General features: G+C 38.1%; 1 protein-coding gene across 2 annotated transcripts in view; it reads left to right on the top strand.

Annotated features, from left to right (window-relative positions):
- SLC25A13 (solute carrier family 25 member 13) overlaps positions 1-25,971 on the top strand; it is a 196,309-nt gene that overhangs the window by 21,344 nt on the left and 148,994 nt on the right. For both annotated transcript variants that reach the window (XM_056118359.1, XM_056118358.1), the window contains exons 2-3: positions 12,305-12,358; positions 20,856-20,998. In XM_056118359.1, coding sequence (XP_055974334.1) covers positions 12,305-12,358; positions 20,856-20,998 — 197 coding nt within the window. The remainder of the gene's footprint in view (positions 1-12,304; positions 12,359-20,855; positions 20,999-25,971) is intronic.

Raw genomic sequence — 25,971 nt, 5'->3', positions numbered from 1 at the left:
AAAGGACCATAGTTATTTCTAGGGTTCTTCAACTCCTTAAGGTTATCGAAAGGGTCATTGTGCTTATGTTTGGAGTCAGAGTTGGGTTATGATAAGTGTTTATAGAAGGGTGAGCTTTGCCTTTGGAATCAGAGAAACTGCTTAGAGTCATGTCACAGGCCTGCAGGCTGTGGGAAATAAGGGAGGGTGAAATTGTGAGTGTTCTTTGGGACAAGGCTCCTGACTTTGTAGAGAGCTCTTGTTCATTTTCTTTTGGCTCCTCTGGGGTTCTTGTCTATACCGAAGTTACATGATGTTGATGTACAGCAGAATTTAGAAGGCATTATTTCTTGGAAGCAACTTTTCTTTTGTCCTTTGATTTGCTGCTTTCTCTTCCTCTGCATTTATTAAGTTTCCTATTCTCTTGCCGAAGCCATTTTCACTTTTAGTGGCATTATCTGGGCTCCCGCAACTTGTGATCTCCTAAGTAGAACCTTTCAGCACTTAATAAATATGTCATATACTTTTTATATTCCTTTGTTCCACATCAGGAACATACATTCCAGTCTTCCGAGCAGCACAATCAATTTTTATTCATTTAAAGAGCAGTAGTAATTTGACACTTGCTAATATGTAACAAATTATATTGGGAGCAGTAATTACAATTGCAGCTGGTTCCTAATTATACTGTAACCTTGATGCCTTAAAAAAAAATTGAGACTGAGTTCAGCATATAATACTACCAAATAACATTCTTCATTAGGCAGGTCTGCCTTCTGCTGAACCATGGGCACTTAAGTAGCACAATGCCGAAACAAAGATTGTGTGTCTTAAATTGCATTTAGGCTATAGTGTTGTCCAGTGCTCTGGTCATTAGGCTAGCTTAAAGTTCTCCATTTTGCTTTCCTATTCTTGGTGTACCTTGCAGGTGTTCTTATAATGTGCCAAAGCAGCTTGAACCCTAGGTCATTTTTGGCTCTGTGACTTACTCCTTGATCACTAAAAGCCTACTTCTTAAATGCCTCAGCTTCCTCATCCAGAAAATGGGATTCTTAGTGATACTTCAGTATAAATGTCTTTAGTAATATTTCAATGAGATCATATGTAAATCCCATGTCTAGCATAGAAATCGGGCCCAATTGTAAGGGTGGTGGGTACTAGTCATCTGTAATCACTGTCATCAGTAATTTAGCTCAAAGACATTCCCTCCATGACCCCAGGCTCCAAGAAAATTATGTTTTTAGTTCCACTCGCATTGTACCTTGTGGTAGAACATATTGCCACACACTCTGAACCCTCCACTCATCCATCTGGTGTTTATTCCTTCCTAACTCCTCCCACCTGCAGCACCCATGTGATAGGCTTCCCACAAGTGATTGTGTTTCATGAATGAGCAAGAGGGGCCACACTACCCGAGAGAGTGGATCTCAACTGGTAGCGGGGCAGTTTTTGCTCCCAGGATATACTTGGCAATGTCTGGAAACATTTTTTTTTTTTGGTTATCACATCTGGAGAGTGGAAAGGGAATACTGCTAGTATTTAGTAGGTAGAAGCCAGGGTTGTTGCCCAACATCCTACAGAATACCAGAGAAACATTCTATAACCGATCGATTTGACCCAGAAGGTCAGTAGTGCCAAAGTTGAGAAACCCAGGGTGAGGACATCCTCACTGCCTGTGGGAAAAGATGGGGGACTTACGGCAGAGCCACCAATTTGGGTTCAGTTTTCTGAGCTGTTAAGGCAGGGAAACCTATCTTCTTCTAGAAAACTTTGACCAGGAAGGAAGATTTTATAGGTGGCCTAGTGACCTACCTAGTCACCTTCCTTTCGATGGTCATGGCCACCTAAGATCTTATTTCCTTTCTTGAATAGACTATTTTGAACAGCTTTAGGTTTGCATTGCATAAAAGCAGGTATATTATTTCCCATATGCCCCTTGTCCCTATACATATGCATGGTCTCCCTCATTATTATTATTTGTCATCAAAGTGCTCTCTCTGCAACAATGGATGAACCTACACTGACACATCATCATCTAAAGCTTGGCTTTTAGGTGTTTATTCTGTGATTTTGGACAACATTTACATTGATACAGAATTGCCGTTATACTGAATTAGTTTCACTGATTTAAAAATTCCCACTTCTCTCTTCTCCTTGTGCTCAAACTAATCTTCTTGTTTCTCACCTATCTTTTTAATCATTTTCCAGTTTTGGTTTTTACACGTCATATAGTTGGAATCGTACAGTATGTAGCCTTTCAGATTGACTTTTTCCACTTTGTAGTATGCATTTAAGATTCTCTCATGTCTTTTCATGGTTTATAGTATAGCATGTTTTGGAGAATCTGAATAATTTTCCATCATCGTATTGTTAGGACCATGAACAACATTGCATGTCTGTTCATTCATTAGGAAACATTTTGGTTGCTGCCAGCATTTGACAATTATAAATAAAGATTTTTTAGATATCCATTTACAGTTTGATGTTCAGATTTATGTTTTCAGTTCTTTTAGATAATTACCAGGAAGCTTAAATTGTAGAAATATTTAGTTTTGTAAGAAGCTGCTAATTTGTCTTCCAAAGTACTTGCACCATTTTGCATTTGCACTATTAGTGGTATAAGGTGAAGATAAATGGTATATTTCCATTCACTTATTTTTAATCTATATCTATCTTTATATTTTAGGGTTCTTGCAGATGACATATAATTGGATCTTGTTTTATTTATATATCTATGTATATATTCTGGCATTCTAATGATCTGATATCATTAATCAGTTGGCATTTAAATTGGTTATTGATTACTCTGGGCTGGAGCGATAGTACAGTGGGTAGGGCATTTGCCTTGCACATGGCCAACCCGGCGGACCCATATTTGATTCTTCCACCCTTCTCTTAGAGCCCAGCAAGCTATCAAGAGAATCTCGCCCGCATAACAGAGCCTGGCAAGCTACCTGTGATGTATTCGATACGCCAAAAACAGTAACAAGTCTCACAGTTTGTTGTGAGACGTTACTGGTGCCCGCTTGAGCAAATCGATTGATTATTCTATTTGGGATTCTCTGATTTTCCTAGATCTGCCTTTTGGTGTTTGACATTGATTTGGGGGGATTTTTCAGTCATTTCTTGTGTTTCTTCTCATCTTCCAGTATTCCCATTTACATATGTTGCAGCTTTTGTAGTTATCCCATAGTTCTTGGGCATTTAGGTTTTTTTTAAAATTATTATTATTATTTTTTTTATGTATTGAATCACTGTGGGAAAAGTTACAAAGTTTTCAGGTTTAAGTCTCGGTCATGCAATTATCAAACACATTTCCTTTCACCAATATGTATTTTTCACCACCAAGAACCCCAATATACCCCACTCCCACCCCTCCCAATGCCTGAGGCAGATGAATTCTAGTTAATACTCTATCTACTTTGATTAGATTCATTGTTTCGACAAAAGATGTGCCATTATTATTTAGAGTTTACACCCCCAAATCAGACATGCTGAAAAGGCATTGTGAAATAATTTGTTTTCTACTGCTGGTTACAAGAATCAAATGATGTCGCACAGCCGCTGTTGCAGCCGCGCGATTTTGGATTTCTGGTATTTCACTTATTAAGCCTGGAAGTATTTCTACTGAGAGTCAGATAATTATGAGATTGGTTTCTGTGGCTCTGGAGCCATGGCCATGCTAGAGAGAGAGCCGCTCGTGGGGGGCAACTCTTGACCTCGGTAGGGCGTGAAGGACGAGCCAGGAACGCCCCCCTTCCCATGAGGTTTCAGTCGCCCCGTCATGACCGGTTCATACCTGGCTTTCCATAAAGCTCCGAGGCTGCTGCCATCTTTCTTTCCAGAGGAAAAAAGGCAGATGGGAGCAACACCCTTTCCCCTCCGGGCAGGCATGGTGTTGGGCATTCAGTTTCATTTTCCCTTTAGAATTATTTTCTCATCACCTTTCAGTAAAAGCTCTTAAACAGAGTTTATTGAAATATGTTTATTGGAATGCTCAACTTCAGAGCATTTGCTCTCATATTCAGTCTACTATTAAGCCCATCAGACGTTTTCCTTCATTACTATTGCAGAGCTTTTAATCTAGTGTTTATTTTTTGTTTCTGTTAGAGTTTCTACTTTCTGATTATTGCCAATCTTTCCTTACATACTGTCTCCTTACCCACTAGTGCCATTAGCATTTTAATTCTAGTTGTTTTAAATTTGGTTTGATATTTCATCCCTGATACCATGATCAAAGTCTGGTTTTGATGCTTTCTCTCTTAAAATTGTGCTTTTGCCTTTTGGAATGCTTCGTGTTCCTTTTTTTCCTGATGGCTAAGTGTGATGTGCAGAGCTAGTGGGTCTGTGTAAACAAGTTTTTTGCAGTGTGGTGATCTTGTGTAGAGGGAGAACAAGTTGCCTTGACTTCTCTGACTAGGGTTTATTTGGAGTGTCTGTCTCTCTCCCAAACCATACAACATATGTCACCAGTGTGACTTGGCTTTTCCTTCCTCCTAGGTAGTAGAGGATTGTGTAGTTTCCAGAGTTGGGTATTTATTTTCTCTTAGGCTAGGTTGACTGATAATAGCCTGGCAAGTTAGGATCTTACAAAATAATTTCTCCTGAGGGCACACTTTGTTACACAGGTGTATTTCAAAACATTGCTTTTGGGCCCTCCCAGTTGAAACTTCAAGGCTGTTTCTCCTTAGTATTCACTGTGCAAAATGCTTTGAACACTTACGGAGAATTGCCTGCAGAGGTTCCCAGTCTTACTTGGCCTTCCACCACTTTTCAGAAAACAAACAAAAAACCCAAAAACGTACAAACAAAATGTAGTGCCACCTTGAAAACCTACTTGCTTTAAGTGAACAAACAGAAAGAGCCTCCAGTTGCTCCAAGACTCCTACTGTCATCCTCCCCCTCATCTTACCAGAGCTCCTTCAGAATGTAGGAGTTAAGAACTTGTTTCTCATCTTTACTTGTAGGCAATCAGGGCAAGGCCCCAGGATGCAGTGCTGCCTGGGCCCTGTGATGCTGGGGATTAAATGGGCTACCCTTTAGTTACTGGGGGACTCTCGGGCCACATCCCATATAGTACTTGGGGGTTGCACCTAGACATTCTTGGGGACTTTGGGGCAGGGAGGGTTGTGCTGCCTGGGAGCCAAGGCATGCATCTTATCCCCTGTACTATACTTCTGGCCATTTTGCTTATTTTTTTTAACGAGGAAACTAACGGTCAAGATATGAAGTGGCTTGTTCATCGTAACCAAGTAAGCAGCACCTTGAGACCCAACACTTTAAAGTTAGTGATGTCTGCTTTGTCAGTGTAATCGGGCATCTTCTGTCTCTGTAGAGAGGTGGAAATATAAACAGAAAAGACTCATGCTGTCATATCAAATTTTTAGGGTTGATGCTGGCGTGATAGCACAACAGGTAGGGCATTTGCCTTGCACATGGCCGACCTGGCTGACCTAGAGTCGATTCTTCCGCCCTTCTCGGAGAGCCTGGCAAGCTACTGAGAGTATTTTGCCCACTCGGCAAAGCCTGGCAAGCTACCCATGACATAATCGATATGCCAAACACAGTAACAAGTGTCACAATGGAGACATTACTGGGCCTGCTCGAGCAAATTGATGAGCAGGGGGACAGTGACAGTGACAGTAACATTGTTTTGAATGTTAGCTTTAGCTTTATGATAATAATACAATCTAAAATTAGTGTGTTTAAAGCTATTCTGGCATAACAGCCAAAATACTATTATTTACTTTTAAATTGTTGTATTTATTCTGTATCTTAGTATCAGGAATTTAATTGTGGTGGCTTGATAGTTGTTTAAAGTTCATTGACAGTAGAGCAGTTCAATCTAACACAGTTTACACCTACTGAACCTGATACATATATATATATACATATATATATATGTATCTCCAGTACCTCAAAATGATCTGCAGTGTAATATTACCTGACAGGTTAACATTTCTGGTGTCTGATATGTCAACTATTAAGTAACACAAAAACTTGAAGGTTGATTAGACAAAAATATGTGTGGTTTAAAGAATGCTTAACATGACCTATTGTTTATCTGAGTATATTTCCATAATTACTCCACTTCATTTATTAGAATTTAGGGACTCTATGATTTCATCTGATAAACAATATCTAGTTTACATAACTGCAAGGGAGTCTGGGAATTGCAGCTTTAACTTCCAGGTCTGCAGTATAGGATGATACAAAGAAAGAAGGGTTGGTTCCAGTTTCCAATACCTACTAGTGCTTTCCACTGGGATTCAGATTCACTCACTGCATCTATTTTCTCAGGTACTAAAGACCATGCTAGAAGAATTTCCCTCCTATTTCTGACATCACTGTGGGGCATGTGTGTGTGTGTGTGTGTGTGTGTGTGTGTGTGTGTGTGTGTGTCCCTTGCCCACCTGTTTTTAATTTTTTTTGGGGGGGGGTGAGGATTTGGGCCACACCCCATGATGCTCAGGACTTATTCTCAGTTCTTGGTGGGATTGGGGAACTATATGCAGTGCTGAGGATTGAATCCTGTTTAACCCTGTGCAAGGCAAGTGCCTTACTCTCTGTGCTATGTCTCCTCCTCCACCTGTTTTTTTTTTTTTTATAAATTGTCACTCATTTCCTATTTCATAACTTCAGCACTGTAGCACTGTCCTCCCATTGTTCATCGATTTGCTCGAGCAGGCACTAGTAACATCTCCATTGTGAGATTTGTTACTGTTTTTGGCATATGGAATATGCCACGGGGAGCTTGCCAGGCTCTGCCGTGCAGGCGGGATTCTCTCAGTAGCTTGCCAGGCTCTCTGAGAGGGATGAAGGAATTGAACCTAGGTAGGCCACATGCAAAGCAAACGCCCTACCCGCTGTGCTATCACTCCAGTCCATTTCATAACTAAGGTATATATTTATCCTATGATAGTACAGTTTTAGCATTAGCTGTTTGTTTTAACTTGAGAGGGTGATAGAGAAGTTTCATAGAATGAAGGCTATATTGCACAGTTACTGTAGTGTCGGCCAAGGTTAGAGCCTTGGGTTCTAACCCTGTGGCCAGCCCAGCCGAATATTATAATCTCATGATGGTTCTTTACAGACATCTGTTCTAGAGATACCAATAGACTTGATCTTTGCCTTCTAAATTGATTGTTCTAAACATTGACTAGAACTTAAGAGCCCTCAAGTTACTTAATGTGCAGCTGGAGCTGAGCCGTCTCAGTCATAACCAGACTGAATTGGATGGTTGTTGAAGCTGTGGTTCTTAAACTTTCAATAGCACTAGGAGCTTTCAGAGCAGTCGTTTTTATTCTTTTACACCGGATGACTGCTATCTTCTGTCAGAGCACCAGTGGTCGGACGGACACTTAATAAGCGGTGGTCAGAAGGACATTTAATAAGCAGTGTGGTAGACTAGTGGTTTTCACCTTTCACACCTGCAGACAGGCACCTGCAGAGCAGCACTGTGAGCGGGCAGTTGAAAACTTCCAGAACTACTGATTCTATGTTGTGTTTGGGGAAATAGTTTGAGAATTTGCATTTCTAAAAGTTCCCAGGTGATGCTGATTGTCCTGTGACCACAAATTTGTGAACCATTGGTAACCACCTGTTCTCACCTCTGATTTCTGTCCACCTGGGAGACTTTTCTTTAATCAGCATTTTTGGTAGCATCTACTTAGTTTTCTTTCTTCATCCAAGTTAGGGATGTAGACAATTCCTTTCTTTAAAATCTTGGTCTTATGTCTTTGTCTTCCCCCTAGAAGAGGAGAGTTGTTGGTTTTGTTGTTGTTGTTGTTGTTGTTGTTGTTGTTGTTGTTGTTCTTCTTCTTCTTCTTCTTCTTCTTCTTCTTTTTCTTCTTCTTCTTCTTCTTCTTCTTCTTCTTCTTCTTCTTCTTTCTTCTTCTTTCTTCTTCTTCTCCTTCCTCTTCCCTCTTCCCTCTTCCCTCTTTCATCTTCCCCCAAACTTCGTGTAGATCTCTACAACCTTCTGTTAAATCCAGCAACATTCCTGAGTACACAACCTGGGAGAAGCAACTGTGAGTTCTTTGAAAAGTTAAAGTATTAAAAAAAAAGAACATAAATATGGGCCCAGATTTATTGTAACTTGAAAAAAAAAAGATAGTGAATTTATTTGTCCTGAAAAATACTTTTGTCTTCTTCTTGGTATGTTTTCCCCTACCCCTCTCTTTAAAAGTCATTTGAGGGGCGGGAGGGTGGGTAGGGCGTTTGCCTTGCATGCGGCCAACTCGGGTTCAATTCCCAGCATCCCTTATGGTCCCCTGAGCACTGCCAGGAGTAATTCCTGAGTGCAAAGCCAGCAATAACCCCTGTGCATTGCTGGGTGTGACCCAAAAAGTAAAAAAAAAAAGTCATTCAAATTGTGCCCTTGTTATTGGCAAAATTAAAAAAAATTTTGACAGTATATCTTGCTAGTATATGATTTAATAATGATATTGATAGCCTATATAAATTATTAGAACTAATTTTTATCTTGTCAAAAATTTTGCTTATTCACTTAGCACTTAACTCAAATTTTGCCTTGTGTGTCATAGATTAATGGATTTGATTAAAACTTACATTTGAAGCAAGGGCAGCCTTTTTTTTTTGAGAGAAAAATACAGATTACATCTCATTCTAATCTAATATTCTTCTTTTTCACTTAAGCTTGAACTGGTATAAATGTTCTATGACTGCCAAATTTGCTCTTTTATTAATTTTGTAGTAAATAGAAACATTTTTATAGATTTTTGCAAAAAAATCCTTTTCCTTCTTGGCAACTGATACCCAATATTTGAAAGCCAGATACTTCATTTAAAACTCAATATAAAAGTTGAAGGATAGAATCTATTAATAAATGCAAATTGAGAATAATAATAAAGAATAACAGTGGATAGTAAGAACAGTAGTTATAAATATTTATGTAGTATTAGTGTAAGAGGAAACAAAGTATAGCCCTAAAATTCAACCATTTGTAAGCAGTTTTAAAGTTTGATGAGTCTTTAATGTCCAAGAGTGAATTGAAGCTGTGTGATATACTGTGGGAGTGCCAAAATTCAGCTTTTCTGAATTGGGAAACACATTTATTCTGTAGTTCTGTGACTCCACTTTTCGTGATTCTTAGAACTTCCTGGCCATTGGTTTTACAATCAGGTAAAATCTGTTAAATATTGAGAATATTGCCACTTCTAATCATAAGTTTATATTGTCTTCAGTGGAACTGTGTTAATAATTTTTTTCCTTTCTGCACATACTGCCAAAATACGTAAGATGGGAAAATTGACATAGAGATTTGGATTAGTCCCACAGCTCTGGAGAAGTAAGTGAAATTAGTGCAGAGATGTGAGATAGGAGGCTGAGTGCACTTTTCCCAGAGTTAATTCCCAATTGAGCCATATTTGTGTAGAGTAGAACCTTAGTAGACTGTGCACAGGATCTCATACAAATTTCCCTGGGTAGGCCTTGTTGAAATTGTATCAGGGGCTGGAGTTATAGTACAGAGGGGAGGATGTTTGCCTTGCATTTGGCCCACCTGGGTTCGATATCTGGCATCCCACATGGTCTCCTGAGCATCACTGGGTGTGACCCAAAAAGAAAAAAAAATGGTAGCATGGTCTATTATGGTCATTAAGCACTTGCTATTCCTGAAATTATGAGTTTGTTTTTAAAAAGTCAGGTAGGATAGCAAAGGAAATAATGACTTAGCTTTGGTGGTTTATGTGAGATAATAGTGGCTAGGGCACTTCCCTTGCATGTGCATACTCACATTTGATATTTAGTACCACATATGGTCCCCCAAGCACTGCCAGGAGTGATCCTTGACTGCAAAGCCTGGAGTAAAACCTGAGCCAATAGAAACAAAACAAAATAAAGGACAGACTTGGTATTTGCTCAGTGTTTGGGTAAATGGTTTTAGAAGACCCATTGAGTTACCATTCCTTTCCTTCTTCTGGTATCTTCCTTCTCAGTGGACCAAGTTACTTATTTTGGCTTTTTAAGGAGTAAGCATGATAGAATATAAATATCACCTTTGAAAGCTTTCATTTGGAGGTCCATAAGTATATGCATACTATGTTTCATAACTATCCAGGACTTCCCTTTTTCTAGATGAGGAAAGTCAGGCTCAGAGCCAGGCTTTAGTGCCATGTTCTTGAACATAGCACACATGGACAGTGCAACCAGTGTTGTATTGGAAGAAATCAGGAGACTTAATTAAAAAAATCGAACATATGTACTTTTATTGTATTTTCAGTTATAACCTATTTGAAGCAGCTGTAATGTGGCTTTTTGGAAAAACCAACACCATTAAGTTGAAAGATTTGAAACTGATTTCCAGCACTTAATTGTAATGTAAATGTAAATTGGTGTCTAATCTGACTTTGGGTGAAATAATTAACCTCTTCTGAGCCCTTCTGCTTCCTCTTTTATAAAATGGGTACAATCATATGCTCTATCAGAGATTTAGATTGGCTATGATTATCCAGTGAAATGATAGTCATGCTTGAAAATTAGCAAGTTAGCAGATAGGACTTCTAAGTATTAAGTCACTACATGGATTATTTTCTAGACACTGAAAGAGTTATTAAAGTGACAGGTTTGTTTCTTTGTCTCAGAGGTACAAGTCCTGGGCATGAAACGTCCTCTTACAATCAGTAGTAAAAAAGTGCTGTGGAAATTTAGGGTGGGGGAGTGTCACTCTGCAATAGTGAACTTGCCCAGGAAAGTGCACAGTGTAATGGATTAATGAGATTTTAAAAGATGTAGTATTCAGATGGAAAAGTAATCTACCTTGTGAAAATTTTCCTTTCCTTTTAAAAGGAAAAACCAACTAAGGAACTTAGGGTCACCATATGCCTTTTGAAAAAAGGTTCACCTATGGGCTGCCTTGAGCTGTGGAACTTGGATGGAGCTTCTCAGTTCTTATGACAGAGGGTGGAAGTGCTTTTTAGAAGACCAGTCCTTGGTCATACTCATCCCACTACCTTTTCAGAATATAGACCTTCGAGGAGGAAATCTTTTCTGAAACCTCTAGGTCAACATTCATCAATCTTAGGTAGGTTAGCAGTCAATTTTTTTTTTCCTTAGTTGAATAACAAAGAGAACACTGGCGAATTCAGGCTTTTTAAAAAAGATTATACATTCTTTTGGCTAAAAATAGTATTGGTGGTTACAAGAACTCAGCCAACATTAAAAGAGTTATCAGTCTTGCTTTGGGAAACAAGGTAACCAACCAACTGTTTTCAGAAAGACTACCTCTCCCATTCCAGTGATTAGTTAATAAAATTATTCCTGACACTGGCAGACAAGGCGCTCGAGTAGTTACATATTTAGAGACAGAGAACCCATTGTGCCAAGATCTCAGAAGAGCCTTTGCAAACACAGAGAAGGGCTTTAGAACAATTTGCATAAATCTCCCCCTGGATAGTGACATGGCTCCAGTTTAGGGGTGGTTCCAGGAACCCCTCCCTGGTTGTATCATGGGGTGACGCTGTGTTTGGTGAGAATTCAGTCTCATGACGATTTCTGCCAGCAGGATTGGGTGATGGGACACTGAATAAGCCCACTGTTTGGTTCTACATAAGGACTCTTTGTGTTGCCTGAGGCAGCCATGTTCAAGTTGGTCTTGCTTTTCCCCCAATGATGTTTTTGGACTTTGTGGGCTGGAGAATTAAGCATAACACCTATTCTGAGTTAATCTGTCAGATTTTATTCTTGGAAGGCAACCACAGCCCCTTGTATTTCTAGAATGTAGAGAATAATCACCATACCATGGGGAATCTGAATTTTTTTTAAAAAAAAATTAACTTGGGGGGAAAAAAGGGGAAATCTTGCTTTAGCATATCCAGATAACTAGGCACTCACTCCTATTCCTGCTGAAATGGTGGGAATTCCCCCTGTTTATATGATTTGCATGGTTCACTAATCTTTTTTTAAAGAACTATGTTCTCTTGCACAGTTAATAACCAATACTTTAATATTTAGTATTCCATTCTATAAGGACTTGAGTTACCCTGGAGAATAGTTAAAGAATGCCAGGTAGTTACAAATCTGTTTCAACTTTCCATTCTTTTTTTTCTGTTTTGAAAAATGCTATACATTAAACTAGATTTTAGGAGCTTTACTAATTTCTTGCACAGAATGTTATCATTCTAGAAGCCACATCGGATTCTAATTTAAAATTCAAGGAGCAGTTTGTGCACTGGGGAAATTTGGTGCTTTAAGTACAAAAATGAAATCCACTAATTTCTAACCTAGAGTTTATTTTCTTTCAGTCTGCTAGTTTGATTTCTCAGCTTTGTTCTAAAAATATAAACATTTTTATGTTTATTTATAGGTGGCTTTAACCAAGAGAGCAGATCCAGCTGAGCTTAGAACAATATTTTTGAAGGTCAGTATAAAGGAATCTATTTTGTTTCTTGTTTGATTTGCATTCTCTAACTTTCAACGATTATTTTCAAGCAGCTCTATATTTTATTGTTACATATATACTTAAATCCCCAAAGGTTACATATTTAAGACTTAGGAAAAGTGATCCTTTACAAGTTTATCTTTTAAAAATTATATTGGAAACTTGTAGGTGATTGTGATAATGCCAAGGTTCGCATTTTAATTTCTTTTTTCCTCCTGTGGTAACAGGTATTAAAGAGGACTTGTTGGAGGATTTAGTCATATAACCCATTTACCTTTCTAGGATTGACCTGTGCAGTTTAGTGATAATTTTTTTTTGTCTCATAAGATGTTTAATGTTTTTTGTAAATATCTCAAAAATTATTCATCCAAGTCATGAAATTTACATACAAGTGGTACTACATGGAAAGTATCATGCTAAGCGAAATGAGTCAGAAAGAGAGGGACAGACATAGAAAGATTGCATTCATCTGGGGAACATAAAGTAAGAAAATAGGAGACTAACACCCAAGAATAGCCGAGATAAATACCAGGAGGTTTACTCCTTGGCTTGGAGGCCAGCCGCACACTCTAGAGGTAAAGGCAGCTCAGATAGAGAAGGGAGCACCAAATAAAGGATGTTGGGAAGATCTGCCAAGGATGGGAGATTGTATGCTGAAAATAGACTATAGATTGAACATGATTGCCACTCAATTCCTCTCTCGCAAACCGCAGCACCCAAAAGGAGAGAGAGAACAAAAGGGAGTGCCCTGCCACAGAGGCAGGGTGAGATGGGGGATGGAGGGCGGGAGGGATACTGGGATTAGTGGTGGTGGAGAATGGGCACTGGTGGAGGGATGGGTACTCGATCATTGTATAACTGAAACCCAAGCACAAACATTTGTAAGTCTACAACTGTACCTCATGGTGTTTCACTAATATAAATTAAAAATAACTAAATAAATAAAATAAGCTTTTCAAAACGAAAAGAAAAATAAAAAAGAAAGAATTATTCATCCAGAGAAAGCTCTATTGCCTTGATATAAACCATTGTTATCTTCAGCATCTTCTTATTACAACTGTGTGCCTGGTGACAAGGCCTCAGTTTGTGTAATAGTATATGCTGGACCACAAAAGACACCCAAACAAAGTTTATTTCCTTGTGTTCTTACCTTTCAATTACTTTGTGATATTGGGCAGTGAAGGATTAATACTAATAAAACCACTTCAGATCCTGTTCACTGATCCCATTTTTATGTTATTCAACTGGAATTAAAGTGCTTAAAAAGAAAGAAGGCAGTTTTGTAAGGAAAATTTAGAAAGTATACATTTGGGCCTTTTCTGAACACTACAGAAAGGCAGCTATGCCAATAAAGACTTCAAATGAGAAACTTGATGTTTTTCTTAAAAAAGTAAAAAGGCTTAGAAATTTATTCTCTGATCACTTTCCTCATCAAAATTGTTACGATGTAAAATAATTAAAAAAAAACTGGGACTCTGAATACTGACCAAATTATATGACAATAATGAATTGTTATTAATTGATTTGAAGACTGGATAATGGTTTCTGACTAATAGAAAAGGTCTTTTTTCTCCTCATGGAGACATGTACTGGAGTATTCACAGAGTAGATTAGTATGTCTAAGATTGGCTTTTAAATAATCCAATTTGTGGTGCAGGAAAAAAAACGAATAGGTGGTGGTAATAAATTTTGTAATGGGTAATAAAATGTTTTATTACGTACTCCTCTCTACTTTGTAAATGTTTAAACGTCTTCATAATAAGAAATTACAACAACTTAGGAAGATTCAAGAAGTTTTAGTTGAAATGCCTAGTACCTAAAATACATTAGATATTGATTTAGAAAATGCTCAAAAGTAAATAATTTGAGCACAAATAAATACAAAGATTGCAAAAGAAAATATTAAAAATGAGTATTTTTTAGCTTATAAAATACTTGAAATTACATAATTTGAACACATGCAAAACAAAAATCGCAAAAGAAAATGGTTAAAAACAGAAACACTTTTTGCAGGGAGGAAAAGAAGACAAATTTGTAAGGAAGTTTGAATATTATGTTTGTAAGCAGAATCTTTATAAATCTTAACTCAGAGAGGACAGGGCAAAAAGCAGAGAGAGACAGAGAGAGAAGGAGAGATCAAGAACTGTATGAGGGAAACTGGGGATATTGGTAGTGAAGAGATGGTTGTTGGAACATTATAGGACTGAAACCTAGTCATGAACAACTTTGTAGCTGTTTATCTCACTGTAATACAATTAAAAAAAAAAGAGAGAGAGAGAGAAGGAGGGAGGGAGGGTGGGTAGAAATTCCCAGGTGGATGAAGATTCTAGATGATGAGAACCCAAATCCACAAAGCATTTGTCTCTTATCTACACTTAAGTCTCCTGCTCTGCTACTTGGGCCTACCCTGTTGGAATGAGGCATGTATGAAGGAACCATAACATGTAGTATATGTATTTAAGCTCCAGTTAAGGAAGTCCATTTGCAGAAGAGCATCTGTGTGCCAAAGAGCCAATATGAAAATTGGCTTAAGCTTTTAACTTGAGCTGACATTCTTAATTGTTCGCTGATCTCAGGAGCTGACTGTTTTCTAAACCAGCAGTGGTTAATGCGTGTCCATCCAACGAGAAATCAGAAAAATATCCACTGTCTTGGTAGAAAGTGTGTTTTGAGCGCTTACTGGTAGTGTGATGTCATCTATTAGAAAGCCTCCATGTCAGAGAAGAGTACAGTCTGAGGCCAGGTGGCAGCTGACAAAGCGAGGTCAAGATTTGCTTTGGATTCCAATAGCTGCATTCATTCTCCATCATGGACCTGTCTACATTGGGAACAAATCAGATTGGTAGGCAGACAAAGAAGGGTAGGAATACTGTGCAACATTCCGGAGAGAGACCCAGGTCGCTTCTGTGTAATTGGCCTGCAGTCTGGGACTGGGGACTTTGGGATCAGATTGAGCAATGCTCTCTTCCCTTGGAGTGGCTAGGACTACGTGGCTTCTGAGTGTGAGGTCTGCAGGACTGACAGACCGCGGGAATGATTTGAGGGGAAGTGTCCGTGCAGAAAATGGTGATCAGCAGTTTCTGGAAGGGATTGTGGATCTGGCAAAAACTTCTGGTGATCTCATCAGTCCTGGATAGTGTGGTACCCACACAAATCCACCTTGGCTCAACTTGCTGAGGATCTCTTGTTTACCATGTACCGCAGACGGGGTTGTGGTGGGGGAAGAATAGGGAAGGAGGCGCCATGGGGGCTGTGCCAGGCACGTCTTGGCTACGGCTGGGCTCTTTAGTTAAGTACGGATCAGCAGTAAGCATTCTGCAAACCTGACTACTTTGCTGACTCCCTGTGACTTCTGCCTGGCTTGATTTTCTCCCTGAGAAAGGTCCCAACTGTGTTTCTGCTAAACTAGTTAGGAAGGATTGTTCTGTAATATGGGGGAGGTGGCGAGATACTCTAGACCCTAATGCTGGGAGCAAAGGGCTTGGCATCTGTGGGGCTGGAGAAAGCTTGCGGAGGCAAGACAAATGAAGAAGGGAGCTAAGGGATGAAAATGGACCCAATTTGGAAGGGTTGGGGGTATTTTATCTTTTATTAAATCGTTTTTGTTTTGTTTTGTTTTGAAGGGGGAGGGTGGGTCACACCTGATGGTGCTTAGAGGCGATTCCTGGCTCTGTACTCAGGACTCATCCTTGGCCCTCCTTGACGGATTATATGTGATGCCAGAGATGAACGCTGAGTCCTTGGCAGCTGCCTTAATTCCTGTGCTCTCTATCTGGAGTGAAGGGTTTTGTCTTTCTAAGAAGATACTTTCTATCTGGAGTGAAGGGTTTTGTCTTTCTAAGAAGATACTTTATCTTTTTGAGAAGATATGTTGGCTTGATATGTTGGCATATCTAGCCAACACATCCAGATATGTTGGCTTTTTTTTTTTTTTTTAGTGAAGCACCATGAGGTACAGTTGTAGATTTACAAATCTTTGTGCTTGAGTTTCGGTCATACAATGATCAAATACCCATCCCTCCACCAGTGCCCATTTCCCCCCACCCCCCCCTCCCACCCTGCCTCTGTGGCAGGACATTCCCCTTTGTTCTCTCTCTCCTTTTGGGTGTTGTGGTCTGCAAAAGAGGCATTGAGTGGCAATCATGTTCAGTCCATAGTCTACTTTCATATGTTGGCTTGTTTAAGTTTAGCATTGCATGGCCAGTCAAATGACATACAAAATTAACCATCACAAATATATTGGGTTGAATTCTAATTATATTGGAATGGAATTCTGAAAGCCTTTCTGGTTTTTTCTGTTTGTTTTTAAGCATGCAATCATGTTTACATTTCAATCAGTTTTAAGGTAGACTTTAGTATAGCTCAGTGCTAGAGAGCATGACTTGCATATGAAGCCCTGAAGTGCCCCACTTCCCCCAAAAAATATTATAAAGGAGAGAGGCTTCAGGTCACTTGTATAGTTCATTCCCAAAGAAGAATTTTATAATATTATGTAGTATTTTATAAAAATAGAGTTTTTGTCAGGTCTATAACTCCTGTCTTCCCCCACACACCCCAAAAGAGACCCTCTGGTGCCAAAAGTCACCAAAGCTCCCTTTTGTTAATATAGCCTTGCAGTGATCTGCTGCAGTTCACCCGTCTCAGAAACCGTGGATATATTTACTTAAAATCAGGACAAGATACACTAGTTTTGAAAATTGAAGAAAATAAATTTTAGACTATCAGAACTCTATCCAGATTACCATGTCCCTATGTTTAAAAGATGAGTTATCATCTCTAAAAATTGGGAGAGAGAGAGAGAGAGAGAGAGAGAGAGAGAGAGAGAGAGAGAGAACAGCAGGTAACTTGCTTACCTTGATCCCCAGCACCTTCTATGGTCCCCCAAGCCAGCCAAGAGTGAGCCCTGAATGCAAAGCCAGGGTAAGCTCTGAATATGGATGGGTGTGCCCCTCAAAAATATTGAGGCAGAAAAAAATATATCAATGATTTTTTTAAACATGTACTACTTATTTGAGGTGTGATACTGTGCACACATCATACCAGTACACAAAGGGAGCAGACTTAGAAATAGCACTCAGGAGCTCAGTACCCACCTCTCACATGGGTATCTCAGCACTAGATACTTATTTTGTCATACTTTCAACTTTAAACAAAATCATATCCATCCTACACTGTGGTGTAGATTTTAGTTTATCCCTGTTACTTTGTTAATTTTGTGGTGTAAATATACAACAGTTGATTTATAGGTCCTACTGCTGGTTGACATTTTAGTCTCCAAGGAACTGCTGCTATGTTCATTAAAATCCTGAAGCATATTTTTGGGGAAATTATATATTGTCATGTGGACATATATGTGTATAGGTACATGTCTGTATTCGAGATGTCTTCTTGGTTGAAACTGCTAATCAGTTTTCTAAGCTGAAAAGTTTATTCTCAACCATTCACATGTGAGAATTGATTTTACTTCAGAGTTTTACCAACACTATTGGAAAAAAAAATGTAGTTCTATTCATTGTAGGACTAGTAATTGTCAGATGCAAGAGAAGTCTTTGTGTACTTCTCTGGTTTATGTAGAGGCTGGACAATTTATTCAACAAGATTTAGGTTGTCAAAAGGTAAAGAAAATTTTTATTAAGAACACATATACATCTTGTATACATGGCAGAGACCCAGGAAAACGAACTCTTCCACCTGGTTCTAGAAGCTATATTTAAGTAGTTAGGGGAAACAGAAGATGTTGGAGGGAGCGGGAGGAGAAGGGGAGGGTCATTTATGGAGGTTATCAAAGAATATTCAATAAAGTAAACTATGCATATTTAAATTTAGCATTCTCCATTAAAAACATGTAGATTTGATTCTCCAGAGAGATGCTTCTAGGAGAGAGGATTACATGAAAATATTTTAAGGGCAACCTTTGACCTGTTTTTATGACCCTTCCCATGAAATTAGTATTTTTTTGTTTTTGTCCAAAGACATCTATTGGGGTGACAGATTTTTTTGCTCCTAACATAGTTGTATTAAATGTAGTTCTGTTTTGCATTTTCAATGAACTTTTTTTTTAAGGGGTCAGCAACTTGACAATGATCCTGATCCTAAAGGCATTTTGGGAAAATCAAAGAGGGATCATGGCCAAAAAAAAAAGTTTAAAGATCAAAGTAATATTATGTCTTTTAACCTTTCATTCATGTGATAAATATTTATTAAACATGTTTCACTATCTGCCAAGCACCATTCTGAGAACAGAGAAAGACAAGGAAACAGAAAAAAAAAAAACACCCTAGTCTGACAGAGTCTTCTCTTTGGTTATAGCAGTGAAGATGCGTGAAATCTTGCAAGAGTAGACAGGTCAATTGACAAGGATAGTCCTGAAACATTTCCACAGTAATGTTGACAATAACTGTCTGTCCATGCTGGCGTTTTCCCTGTAGATCTGCTCTGAATATGTAGTGAAGTTGGACTTGCTTGCCAAACCTTGCCCCAGAGACTAGATAATAATTTAGTATATAGTAAACATGGTAGCCACAATGACGGGACAATGATTTATTTATGGTCCTGGACAACTAAGAGATTACATGAAGGGAAATTAAGGTTAGAGAATTACCATCTCAAATCCTATTCAAAAGTAAAGTACCAATATTTTTAGATGAATGAGTTAGTCTTTGTTTAAAGAACCTGAGCAATATAGTGAATACTTAATCTTGAGATGAGGAAGCACTAGCTCCTAAACTTAAAATTAATTGCAGAAAAAAATAAATAAACATATATAAGATGTTTATAAGATACTTCCGACCCATTTTCCATAATTACCACACCATATATGATGGGGTTCAGACAGTAGGCAACAAATCATAAAGAGAGATATATAAATATATGCCTCTCGGAGAGCCCAGCAAGCTACTGAGAGTATCCCACCCGCACAGGCAGAGCCTGGCAAGCTCCCATGGCGTATTCGATATGCCAAATACAGTAGCAACAACAGGTCTCATTCCCCTGACCCTGAAAGAGCCTCTACTAGTTGGGAAAAGACGAGTAAGGAGAGGCTGCTAAAATCTCAGGGCTGGGAGGAAGAGATGTTACTGGCGCCCACTGGAGTACATGTACGAACAATGGGATGACAGTGATACAGTGATACTTAATTATATAAAAGTATCAATCTGGAAAAACATTCTCAAGAAATATGATAGATGAAGGGGAAAGGTCTGTCTGTGTTCTTGTACATTCACTGTGGGTGTAAATTGATAGAAACATTTCTCAGAGTGGTGTGATAGTAAGAACAAAGAGCCTGAAAGTTCCTCCTCTTTGAACAATTTCTCTTCCACAAGTCTAGCCTAGGATTTAGACAGATAATATATACAAAGCTGGTTTTCTCAGCTCTACTTAAAAAAAAATACAAAAAATAGTTTAATGTTAACGATGATCTACATGTCTGTTGGTAAAGAGTTAAATTTTGTTTTAAAACAAGTTATTCACTACTATTAACAAACATGTATAGTTCTGAGTCAGCTATAGGCTTGCCGTAATTAGCAGTGACATTTCCTTTACATTTTCATGTTTCCATAAACAGAGATTTAATTGGACTATCTTTTGTTAATGCTGTGCTAAAAATATTAAGTCCCTATGATATAAGTAATTTAGCTACCTGCTTAAGCAGGTGCTGTAGTTATTCGCACTGTGGGCTGGCTCACTCTGTTGTGTGGGGTTGTCTTAAGCACTGTAGGATTTTTTTTCCTAACAGTTTTCCTGGTATCTACCAACTAGAGGCCAGTATCTAGTTGACATCCCCCCCTTCAAGTTACATCAATTGGGGGTCTACTGTTTGCAAGGCAAGAGCCTTCCCTGCTGCACTATCTCCTAGGCACCCCCATGAATCCCTTAAAAAGAAAATCAGTGGACTCAGGGAGCAGGGAGTTAGCGAGGTGACCTGGAACACAGGCTTTGTTTGTGAGAGTCCTGGATTCAATTCCTGGCACTGCCTGGTCCCCCAAGCATCAGAGAGTGACCCCTCAGGACAGCTCCCCAGCCGCCCCAGCAAGTAAAATTAAAGTGACCTTCCACTGAGCAGGATTGTTGCATTGTAATTAACTTCCTCTTAAGGGCTATTATCAGAATCGACTAGTAGTCTTGTTTGGGTTAAAACAGAGGTAGAGCAAAGATAAAAAAACTCCTCCACAAAGGGCAGATAACAGAGAGAAGCCTGGTTCTTATAGAGTGGATTTGACTATTAGGGGCTATCAGCATACTTAAATTGAACAAACAGACTTAATCTGCTCTAGTTAAGAACTGTTAGCATAAACATAAAACTTGGGACACTTGATATTCTAATTATGCAAAATTATGCAAAATAAATGTTCCTGTAAAGTGTGTTATATATATTAATACCTGATCCTCTACCCTTTGAATATTCAGCCTTTCACGTATTGATCTCATGATTATATGCTTTTGAAAATAAGACATCTTTTTTTCTTTTTGCAAACAGTATGCAAGCATTGAAAAAAATGGTGAATTTTTTATGTCTCCTTATGATTTTGTCACTCGATACTTGAACATTTTTGGAGAAAGCCAACCTAATCCAAAGACTGTGGAACTTTTAGGTGGTGTGGTAGATCAGACTAAGGATGGGTAAGTTTATTTTAATTATTTTTAATTATCTCATTTAATTTTTTTCCATTGAGTGAAGCTTGCATTTTATTTCAGTATGTAATCAATCTTGTTTTTTTTATTGAGATATTTTATATCCTTTATAGAACAATTTGTTTTGTTTGAAACAACTGCCTGTTGTTTTATTAGGAAGTCATTGTATACCTCTATCTTTTAAAAGCATTTTCTCCACCTATTATAATGAATATATGATTTTAGATATATACCCAGGTATTTCCTAGTGCTCTGGTCAGAGTTGCACTTCTATCTATGTTTATGTGTGTATTTAATTTGAGGAATAATTTAAATTTCACAGAACTTACGTAATTGAATGGTAAGTCATACTACTGCATTTGTGTGTATATACATATATATATGTAGGTTTTCTTAAGGTAACTGTAAAAATTATAAATAAATAGGGTCCCAGAGCCATAGTACAGTGGATACTGCATTTGCCTTGCAGGTGACTGACTCAAGTTTAATTCCCTATCCTCCCCATGTGTTCCCTTGAGCCTGCCAGGGATGATCCCTGAGTGCAGACCCAAGAGTAAGTTCTGAAACCGCCAGGTGTGGCTGTAAAACAAAACAAAACAAACAAAAATGTGTATATTATAAGTAAATAAAAACATATCTACAGCTACAGCTTTTCTTTAATTTTTTCTCTCTTCAATTATTAAACTTCACACCATGATCATATTCTATGACTGTTACAGAATGGATGATTCCAAACCTTTAAGACAGGCATTCTGCCCAAGTTGGAAAAAAAAAAATGGAACCGTCTACATCTAATGTACATACATTGCCAAAAAAACTTTGAATTTTTTCCCCCCTTTCTGAGACTTCTCTAGTTACATTTTTGTTTTTGGGCCACACCCAGTGGTTCTCGGTGTTTATTCCTGGCTCTGTGTTCAGGGGATCCTGGCATTGCTTGGATGACTGTGTTTGGTGATGGGGATTTGAAGCTGGTCGCTGTATATAAGGCACGGATCACGGTTCACGGTCCTCCCGTTGATCATCGATTTGCTCGAGTGGGCCCAGTAACGTCTCCATCATGAGACTTGTTGTTACTGTGTTTGGCATATCGAATAGTCACGGGGAGCTTGCCAGGCTCTGCCTTGCGGGCGAGATACTCTCGGTAGCTTGCCGGGCTCTCCGAGAGGGGCGGAGGAATCGAACTCGGGTCGGCCATGTTGGCTGCGTGCAAGGCAAACGCCCTACACACTGTGCTATATAGCTCCAGCCATATATAAGGCAAACACCTTACTTTCTTTTTAGCTCTCCAGCACTCTCTTCACAATTTTTCCACTATAAATATACAATTTTAATATTTTGACATATCTCTGAAATCTTATAATAATATTTCTTATTTAAAAAAAATGAATCACAGTGAGATACATAGTTACAAAGTTGTTCATGATTGGGTTTCAGTCATACAATGTTTCAACACCCATGGCATTCACCAATGTACGTTTCCCAGCACCAGTGTCCCCAGTTTCCCTTCTGCCCACCCACCTCCCACCTGCATCTATGCTGGGGACTTTTCTCTCTCTCTCTTTCTTTCTCTCTCTCTTCTTCTTTCTTTCTTTCTTTCTTTCTTTCTTTCTTTCTTTCTTTCTTTCTTTCTTTCTTTCTTCTTTCCTTCCTTCCTTTCTCTCTTTCTCTCTCTCTTTCTCTCTTTCTCTCTTTCTCTTTCTCTCTCTCTTTCTCTCTTTCTTTCTCTTTCTCTCTTTCTCTCTCTCTCTCTTTCTCTCTTTCTCTCTCGTGCACTCGCACACTCTCTCTTTTAGGGCATTTTGGTTTGCAGTACAAATACTGCGATGCCATCATGAATATCCCTTTACTTATTTTCAGCATTCAGTTCTTGTCCAGAGTGATCATTTCCAACTGTTTTTATCATACTGGTCCCTTCTCTATCCTAACTGCGCACAGCCCCCTCTCTTAAAGTTCTTAAGTAGAGATATTCCTAAACTTTAGACGATTTCAAATTCGATTTTATCATTAAATATCAAATCTTGGATTCTAAATTTCTGTTAATGTGAACACCACTGTTTACTAATAACCAAGTATTGTCTATAAGAACCTGCCTTCATTATATAAATTGAGGTAGTCTAGCCTTCTGCTCTAGCTGCTTGTTGGTTGTTGCTTGTTGTTGTTGCTAGATTAAAATTGCCTCCCATTCTGGGCTGACATTCTCTGGCTCTGAGCTTCCTCCATTTGTTGGCAAAGTAACATGTCCATATATTTTTAAATATATGTATATTTTGGGGCTGGAGCGATAGCACAGCGGGTAGCGCATTTGCTTTGCATGCAGCCGACCTGGGTTCGATTCCCAGCATCCCATATGATCTCCTGAGCACCGCGAGGGATAATTCCTGAGTGCAGAGCCAGGGGTAACCCCTGTGCATCGCCAGGTGTGACACAAAAAAGCAAAAATATATATATATGTATATTTTAAATATACAGTGGTTTGAGATACAACCAAAGTAAAATCTCATGGTGTACTGCAAAAATTTTAGTCACTTATACTTCTTTATACACCTTTCATTCCAGTTTGCATGGGAGTATCCTCATTTAATGAAGGTCTTGCAGATTGGGAAGGAAATTGGTAATTGCATTTTCTGTAATATCTTAGAGGAGTACTCTCTGTTCCAGAAGCAGTTACTTGGATTACTTTTGTTTTCTGTTTCCCTCCAAGATGGGATTCTTTGATAGTTAATGTAAAATCTGAGGAGTATTCCTCATGGACCTCTCTGCTATTTATAAGGGAAGGCTATAATATATAAGATAGATACATTTTATTCTGGTTCATTGTGGCAGCAAATATATAGAACATAGATAAGTTCTACCAAACACATTTCTTAGCATACTGCCTGCTTCCAAACTTCCTGTTTTTATGATTCCTAAGAATAATTACCAAATTACACATAATATGAATTGTCTGACTCAGTATTTGAGTCAGTTTTTCTCATAGTTAATTTTTTTTTTTGCTGTCTAAGTGTCAACGAATATTTCCAGTACCTAGTATGTATATTTCCTTTATCTAGTTTAGTTGGTAATGTGTTTTACATTTTAGATGTTTCAAATTTCAGATTTTCCAATTGAATTTAATGTAATTTAATGAAAATTTAAATTTTACATGTTTACACATTGACATGTTACTTAAGTACTGTCTTTCTACGGGTCTCTGAACCAAAAAATATAAACATAATTTCCATTTTTGGCTTCACCATTTGATTCTCAGCTCTTAATGTCAGCATTTATCTTATAAGAATAAGAATATTCACCACCTTTGCCAAATTTAGAGAAATTTTCAGTCATGTTAAATACTATCTAATAGCCACTCTCCATCGAAATGTACCAAATCTGTCCATCTACCTCCACCTTTAATAGTTAATTGCTTTTTTTTAACACCCATGATCCAGTCAGATTTTTATACGACATTTACTTATTATAACTTTTAATCCATTACAGACCTTTATCCTTTAAAAAATAGTAATGACTTTTAAAATCTAGAGTAATTATTTTGACAGTCCCACATTCTGGGTTTGCCTGCTTGAATCCTCACTGGTTCATGTTAAATGAAGATTTGAGAGCAGGTTAAGACCTGTACTGCTTACTGTACTGCCCTAGGAAGCACATTGTTCTAGCAACGATGATGCTCTTGGATCATTTGTTTAAGGGATATCTGAAAAATATATCCTTTGTATATGGACCAGTTCTTGCTTTGTAATTAGCATTTGGAGAATGTGCAAATATCCTGTTTCCCAGCGCCTGTTCACCAAATAATTTTAGAAATCTTGGTGATCCCTTTATGAATTAATATAATGGGGTTTGAAAATGGTGAATTTCCTTTTATTTCTCCCATAGTTATGGTCTAGTATTCTTGGACAAAGCAGAGTGCTCTCTACCTCCTTTTATTTTCTCATTCTTTAATGTTAGTAGAAATTTATGAACTAAATATAAGTTTGATTTATTATAATTTATTATTCTCTCATTTACTCAGATTTCTCAGGTGGTCAGTAGGAGTCCCTTCATAATGGTTCCTGTACCCCTAACTTTTGAGTATTTCTTGCTTTGGCAAGTGAAGATGAACAAGGATCACAAGGATTTTTCTCCCTCTGTACCAGAATCACTTTTTTCAAAAAGTCTTAGTTCTTTTTAGCTGTGAATGGAGCTTGGAAATAAAGAGCTGACTCTGACTTACTGCTGTTTTTCTTATGCTTCACCAGAAAGATTTGGGAAATAGATTTTTCCCAAATTAAAAATTTTACAACATTTTTGTTTAACATGAGCGTTACTGGATTTTTTTCCTTTTGTACTATTCTGTATCACCTTTTCACTGAACATTTGGTTGCAAATCACATTAATGTATTTATGGGCCATTTCATATAGTTGATGAAACTTTCCAGTGGACTTTTTCTTCTTTTCTATATCTGCCCCATTAACACATTCTTCCTGTATCTTTTTTACTGATAGTGTTAAAAATATAGTCTTTATGCATTCAACTCAACAATGTTAGGTTGTTTTACTAATAAAATAATGTGACATATCTGTACACAGTCATTTGCGCATGCACACGTTTCCCCACTCCCCCAAAAATAGTAACATAGCAAATCTGAAACATTGTTTTTGTTTTCCTGGTTTTGTAGGTGAGATAATTGAGACTCTCAGTGCTCAAGCAATTTGCTGGCAGAAGGTGCCTGGCCTCTCTGATTCCAAGATCTTGCCCTTTCCAGTGCTCCTGACTGCCTGTTTTCTCATAATCGAGCAGTCCTCTTCAACTTGACATTTTCTTTCAGATTTTGTTTTATCTTGAATCTCAGTGTTTTATTTGTGACAGAGAAATTCTTAGCTGGCCCTATTTCTTTGCCCTTTGATTTCTTTTTTTTTTCCTTTGTCCTTCAAAGCTTAATAATATCTCAGTATCAAAAGGGAAAACAATCATTAATTAATAT

The sequence above is a fragment of the Sorex fumeus genome, unplaced genomic scaffold, assembly GCF_029834395.1.
Source record: "Sorex fumeus unplaced genomic scaffold, SorFum_2.1 ptg000037l, whole genome shotgun sequence".
Lineage (NCBI taxonomy): Eukaryota > Metazoa > Chordata > Mammalia > Eulipotyphla > Soricidae > Sorex > Sorex fumeus.
The sequence above is the reverse complement of the archived record's forward strand: the minus strand, read 5'-3'. Positions and strand labels throughout refer to the sequence as shown.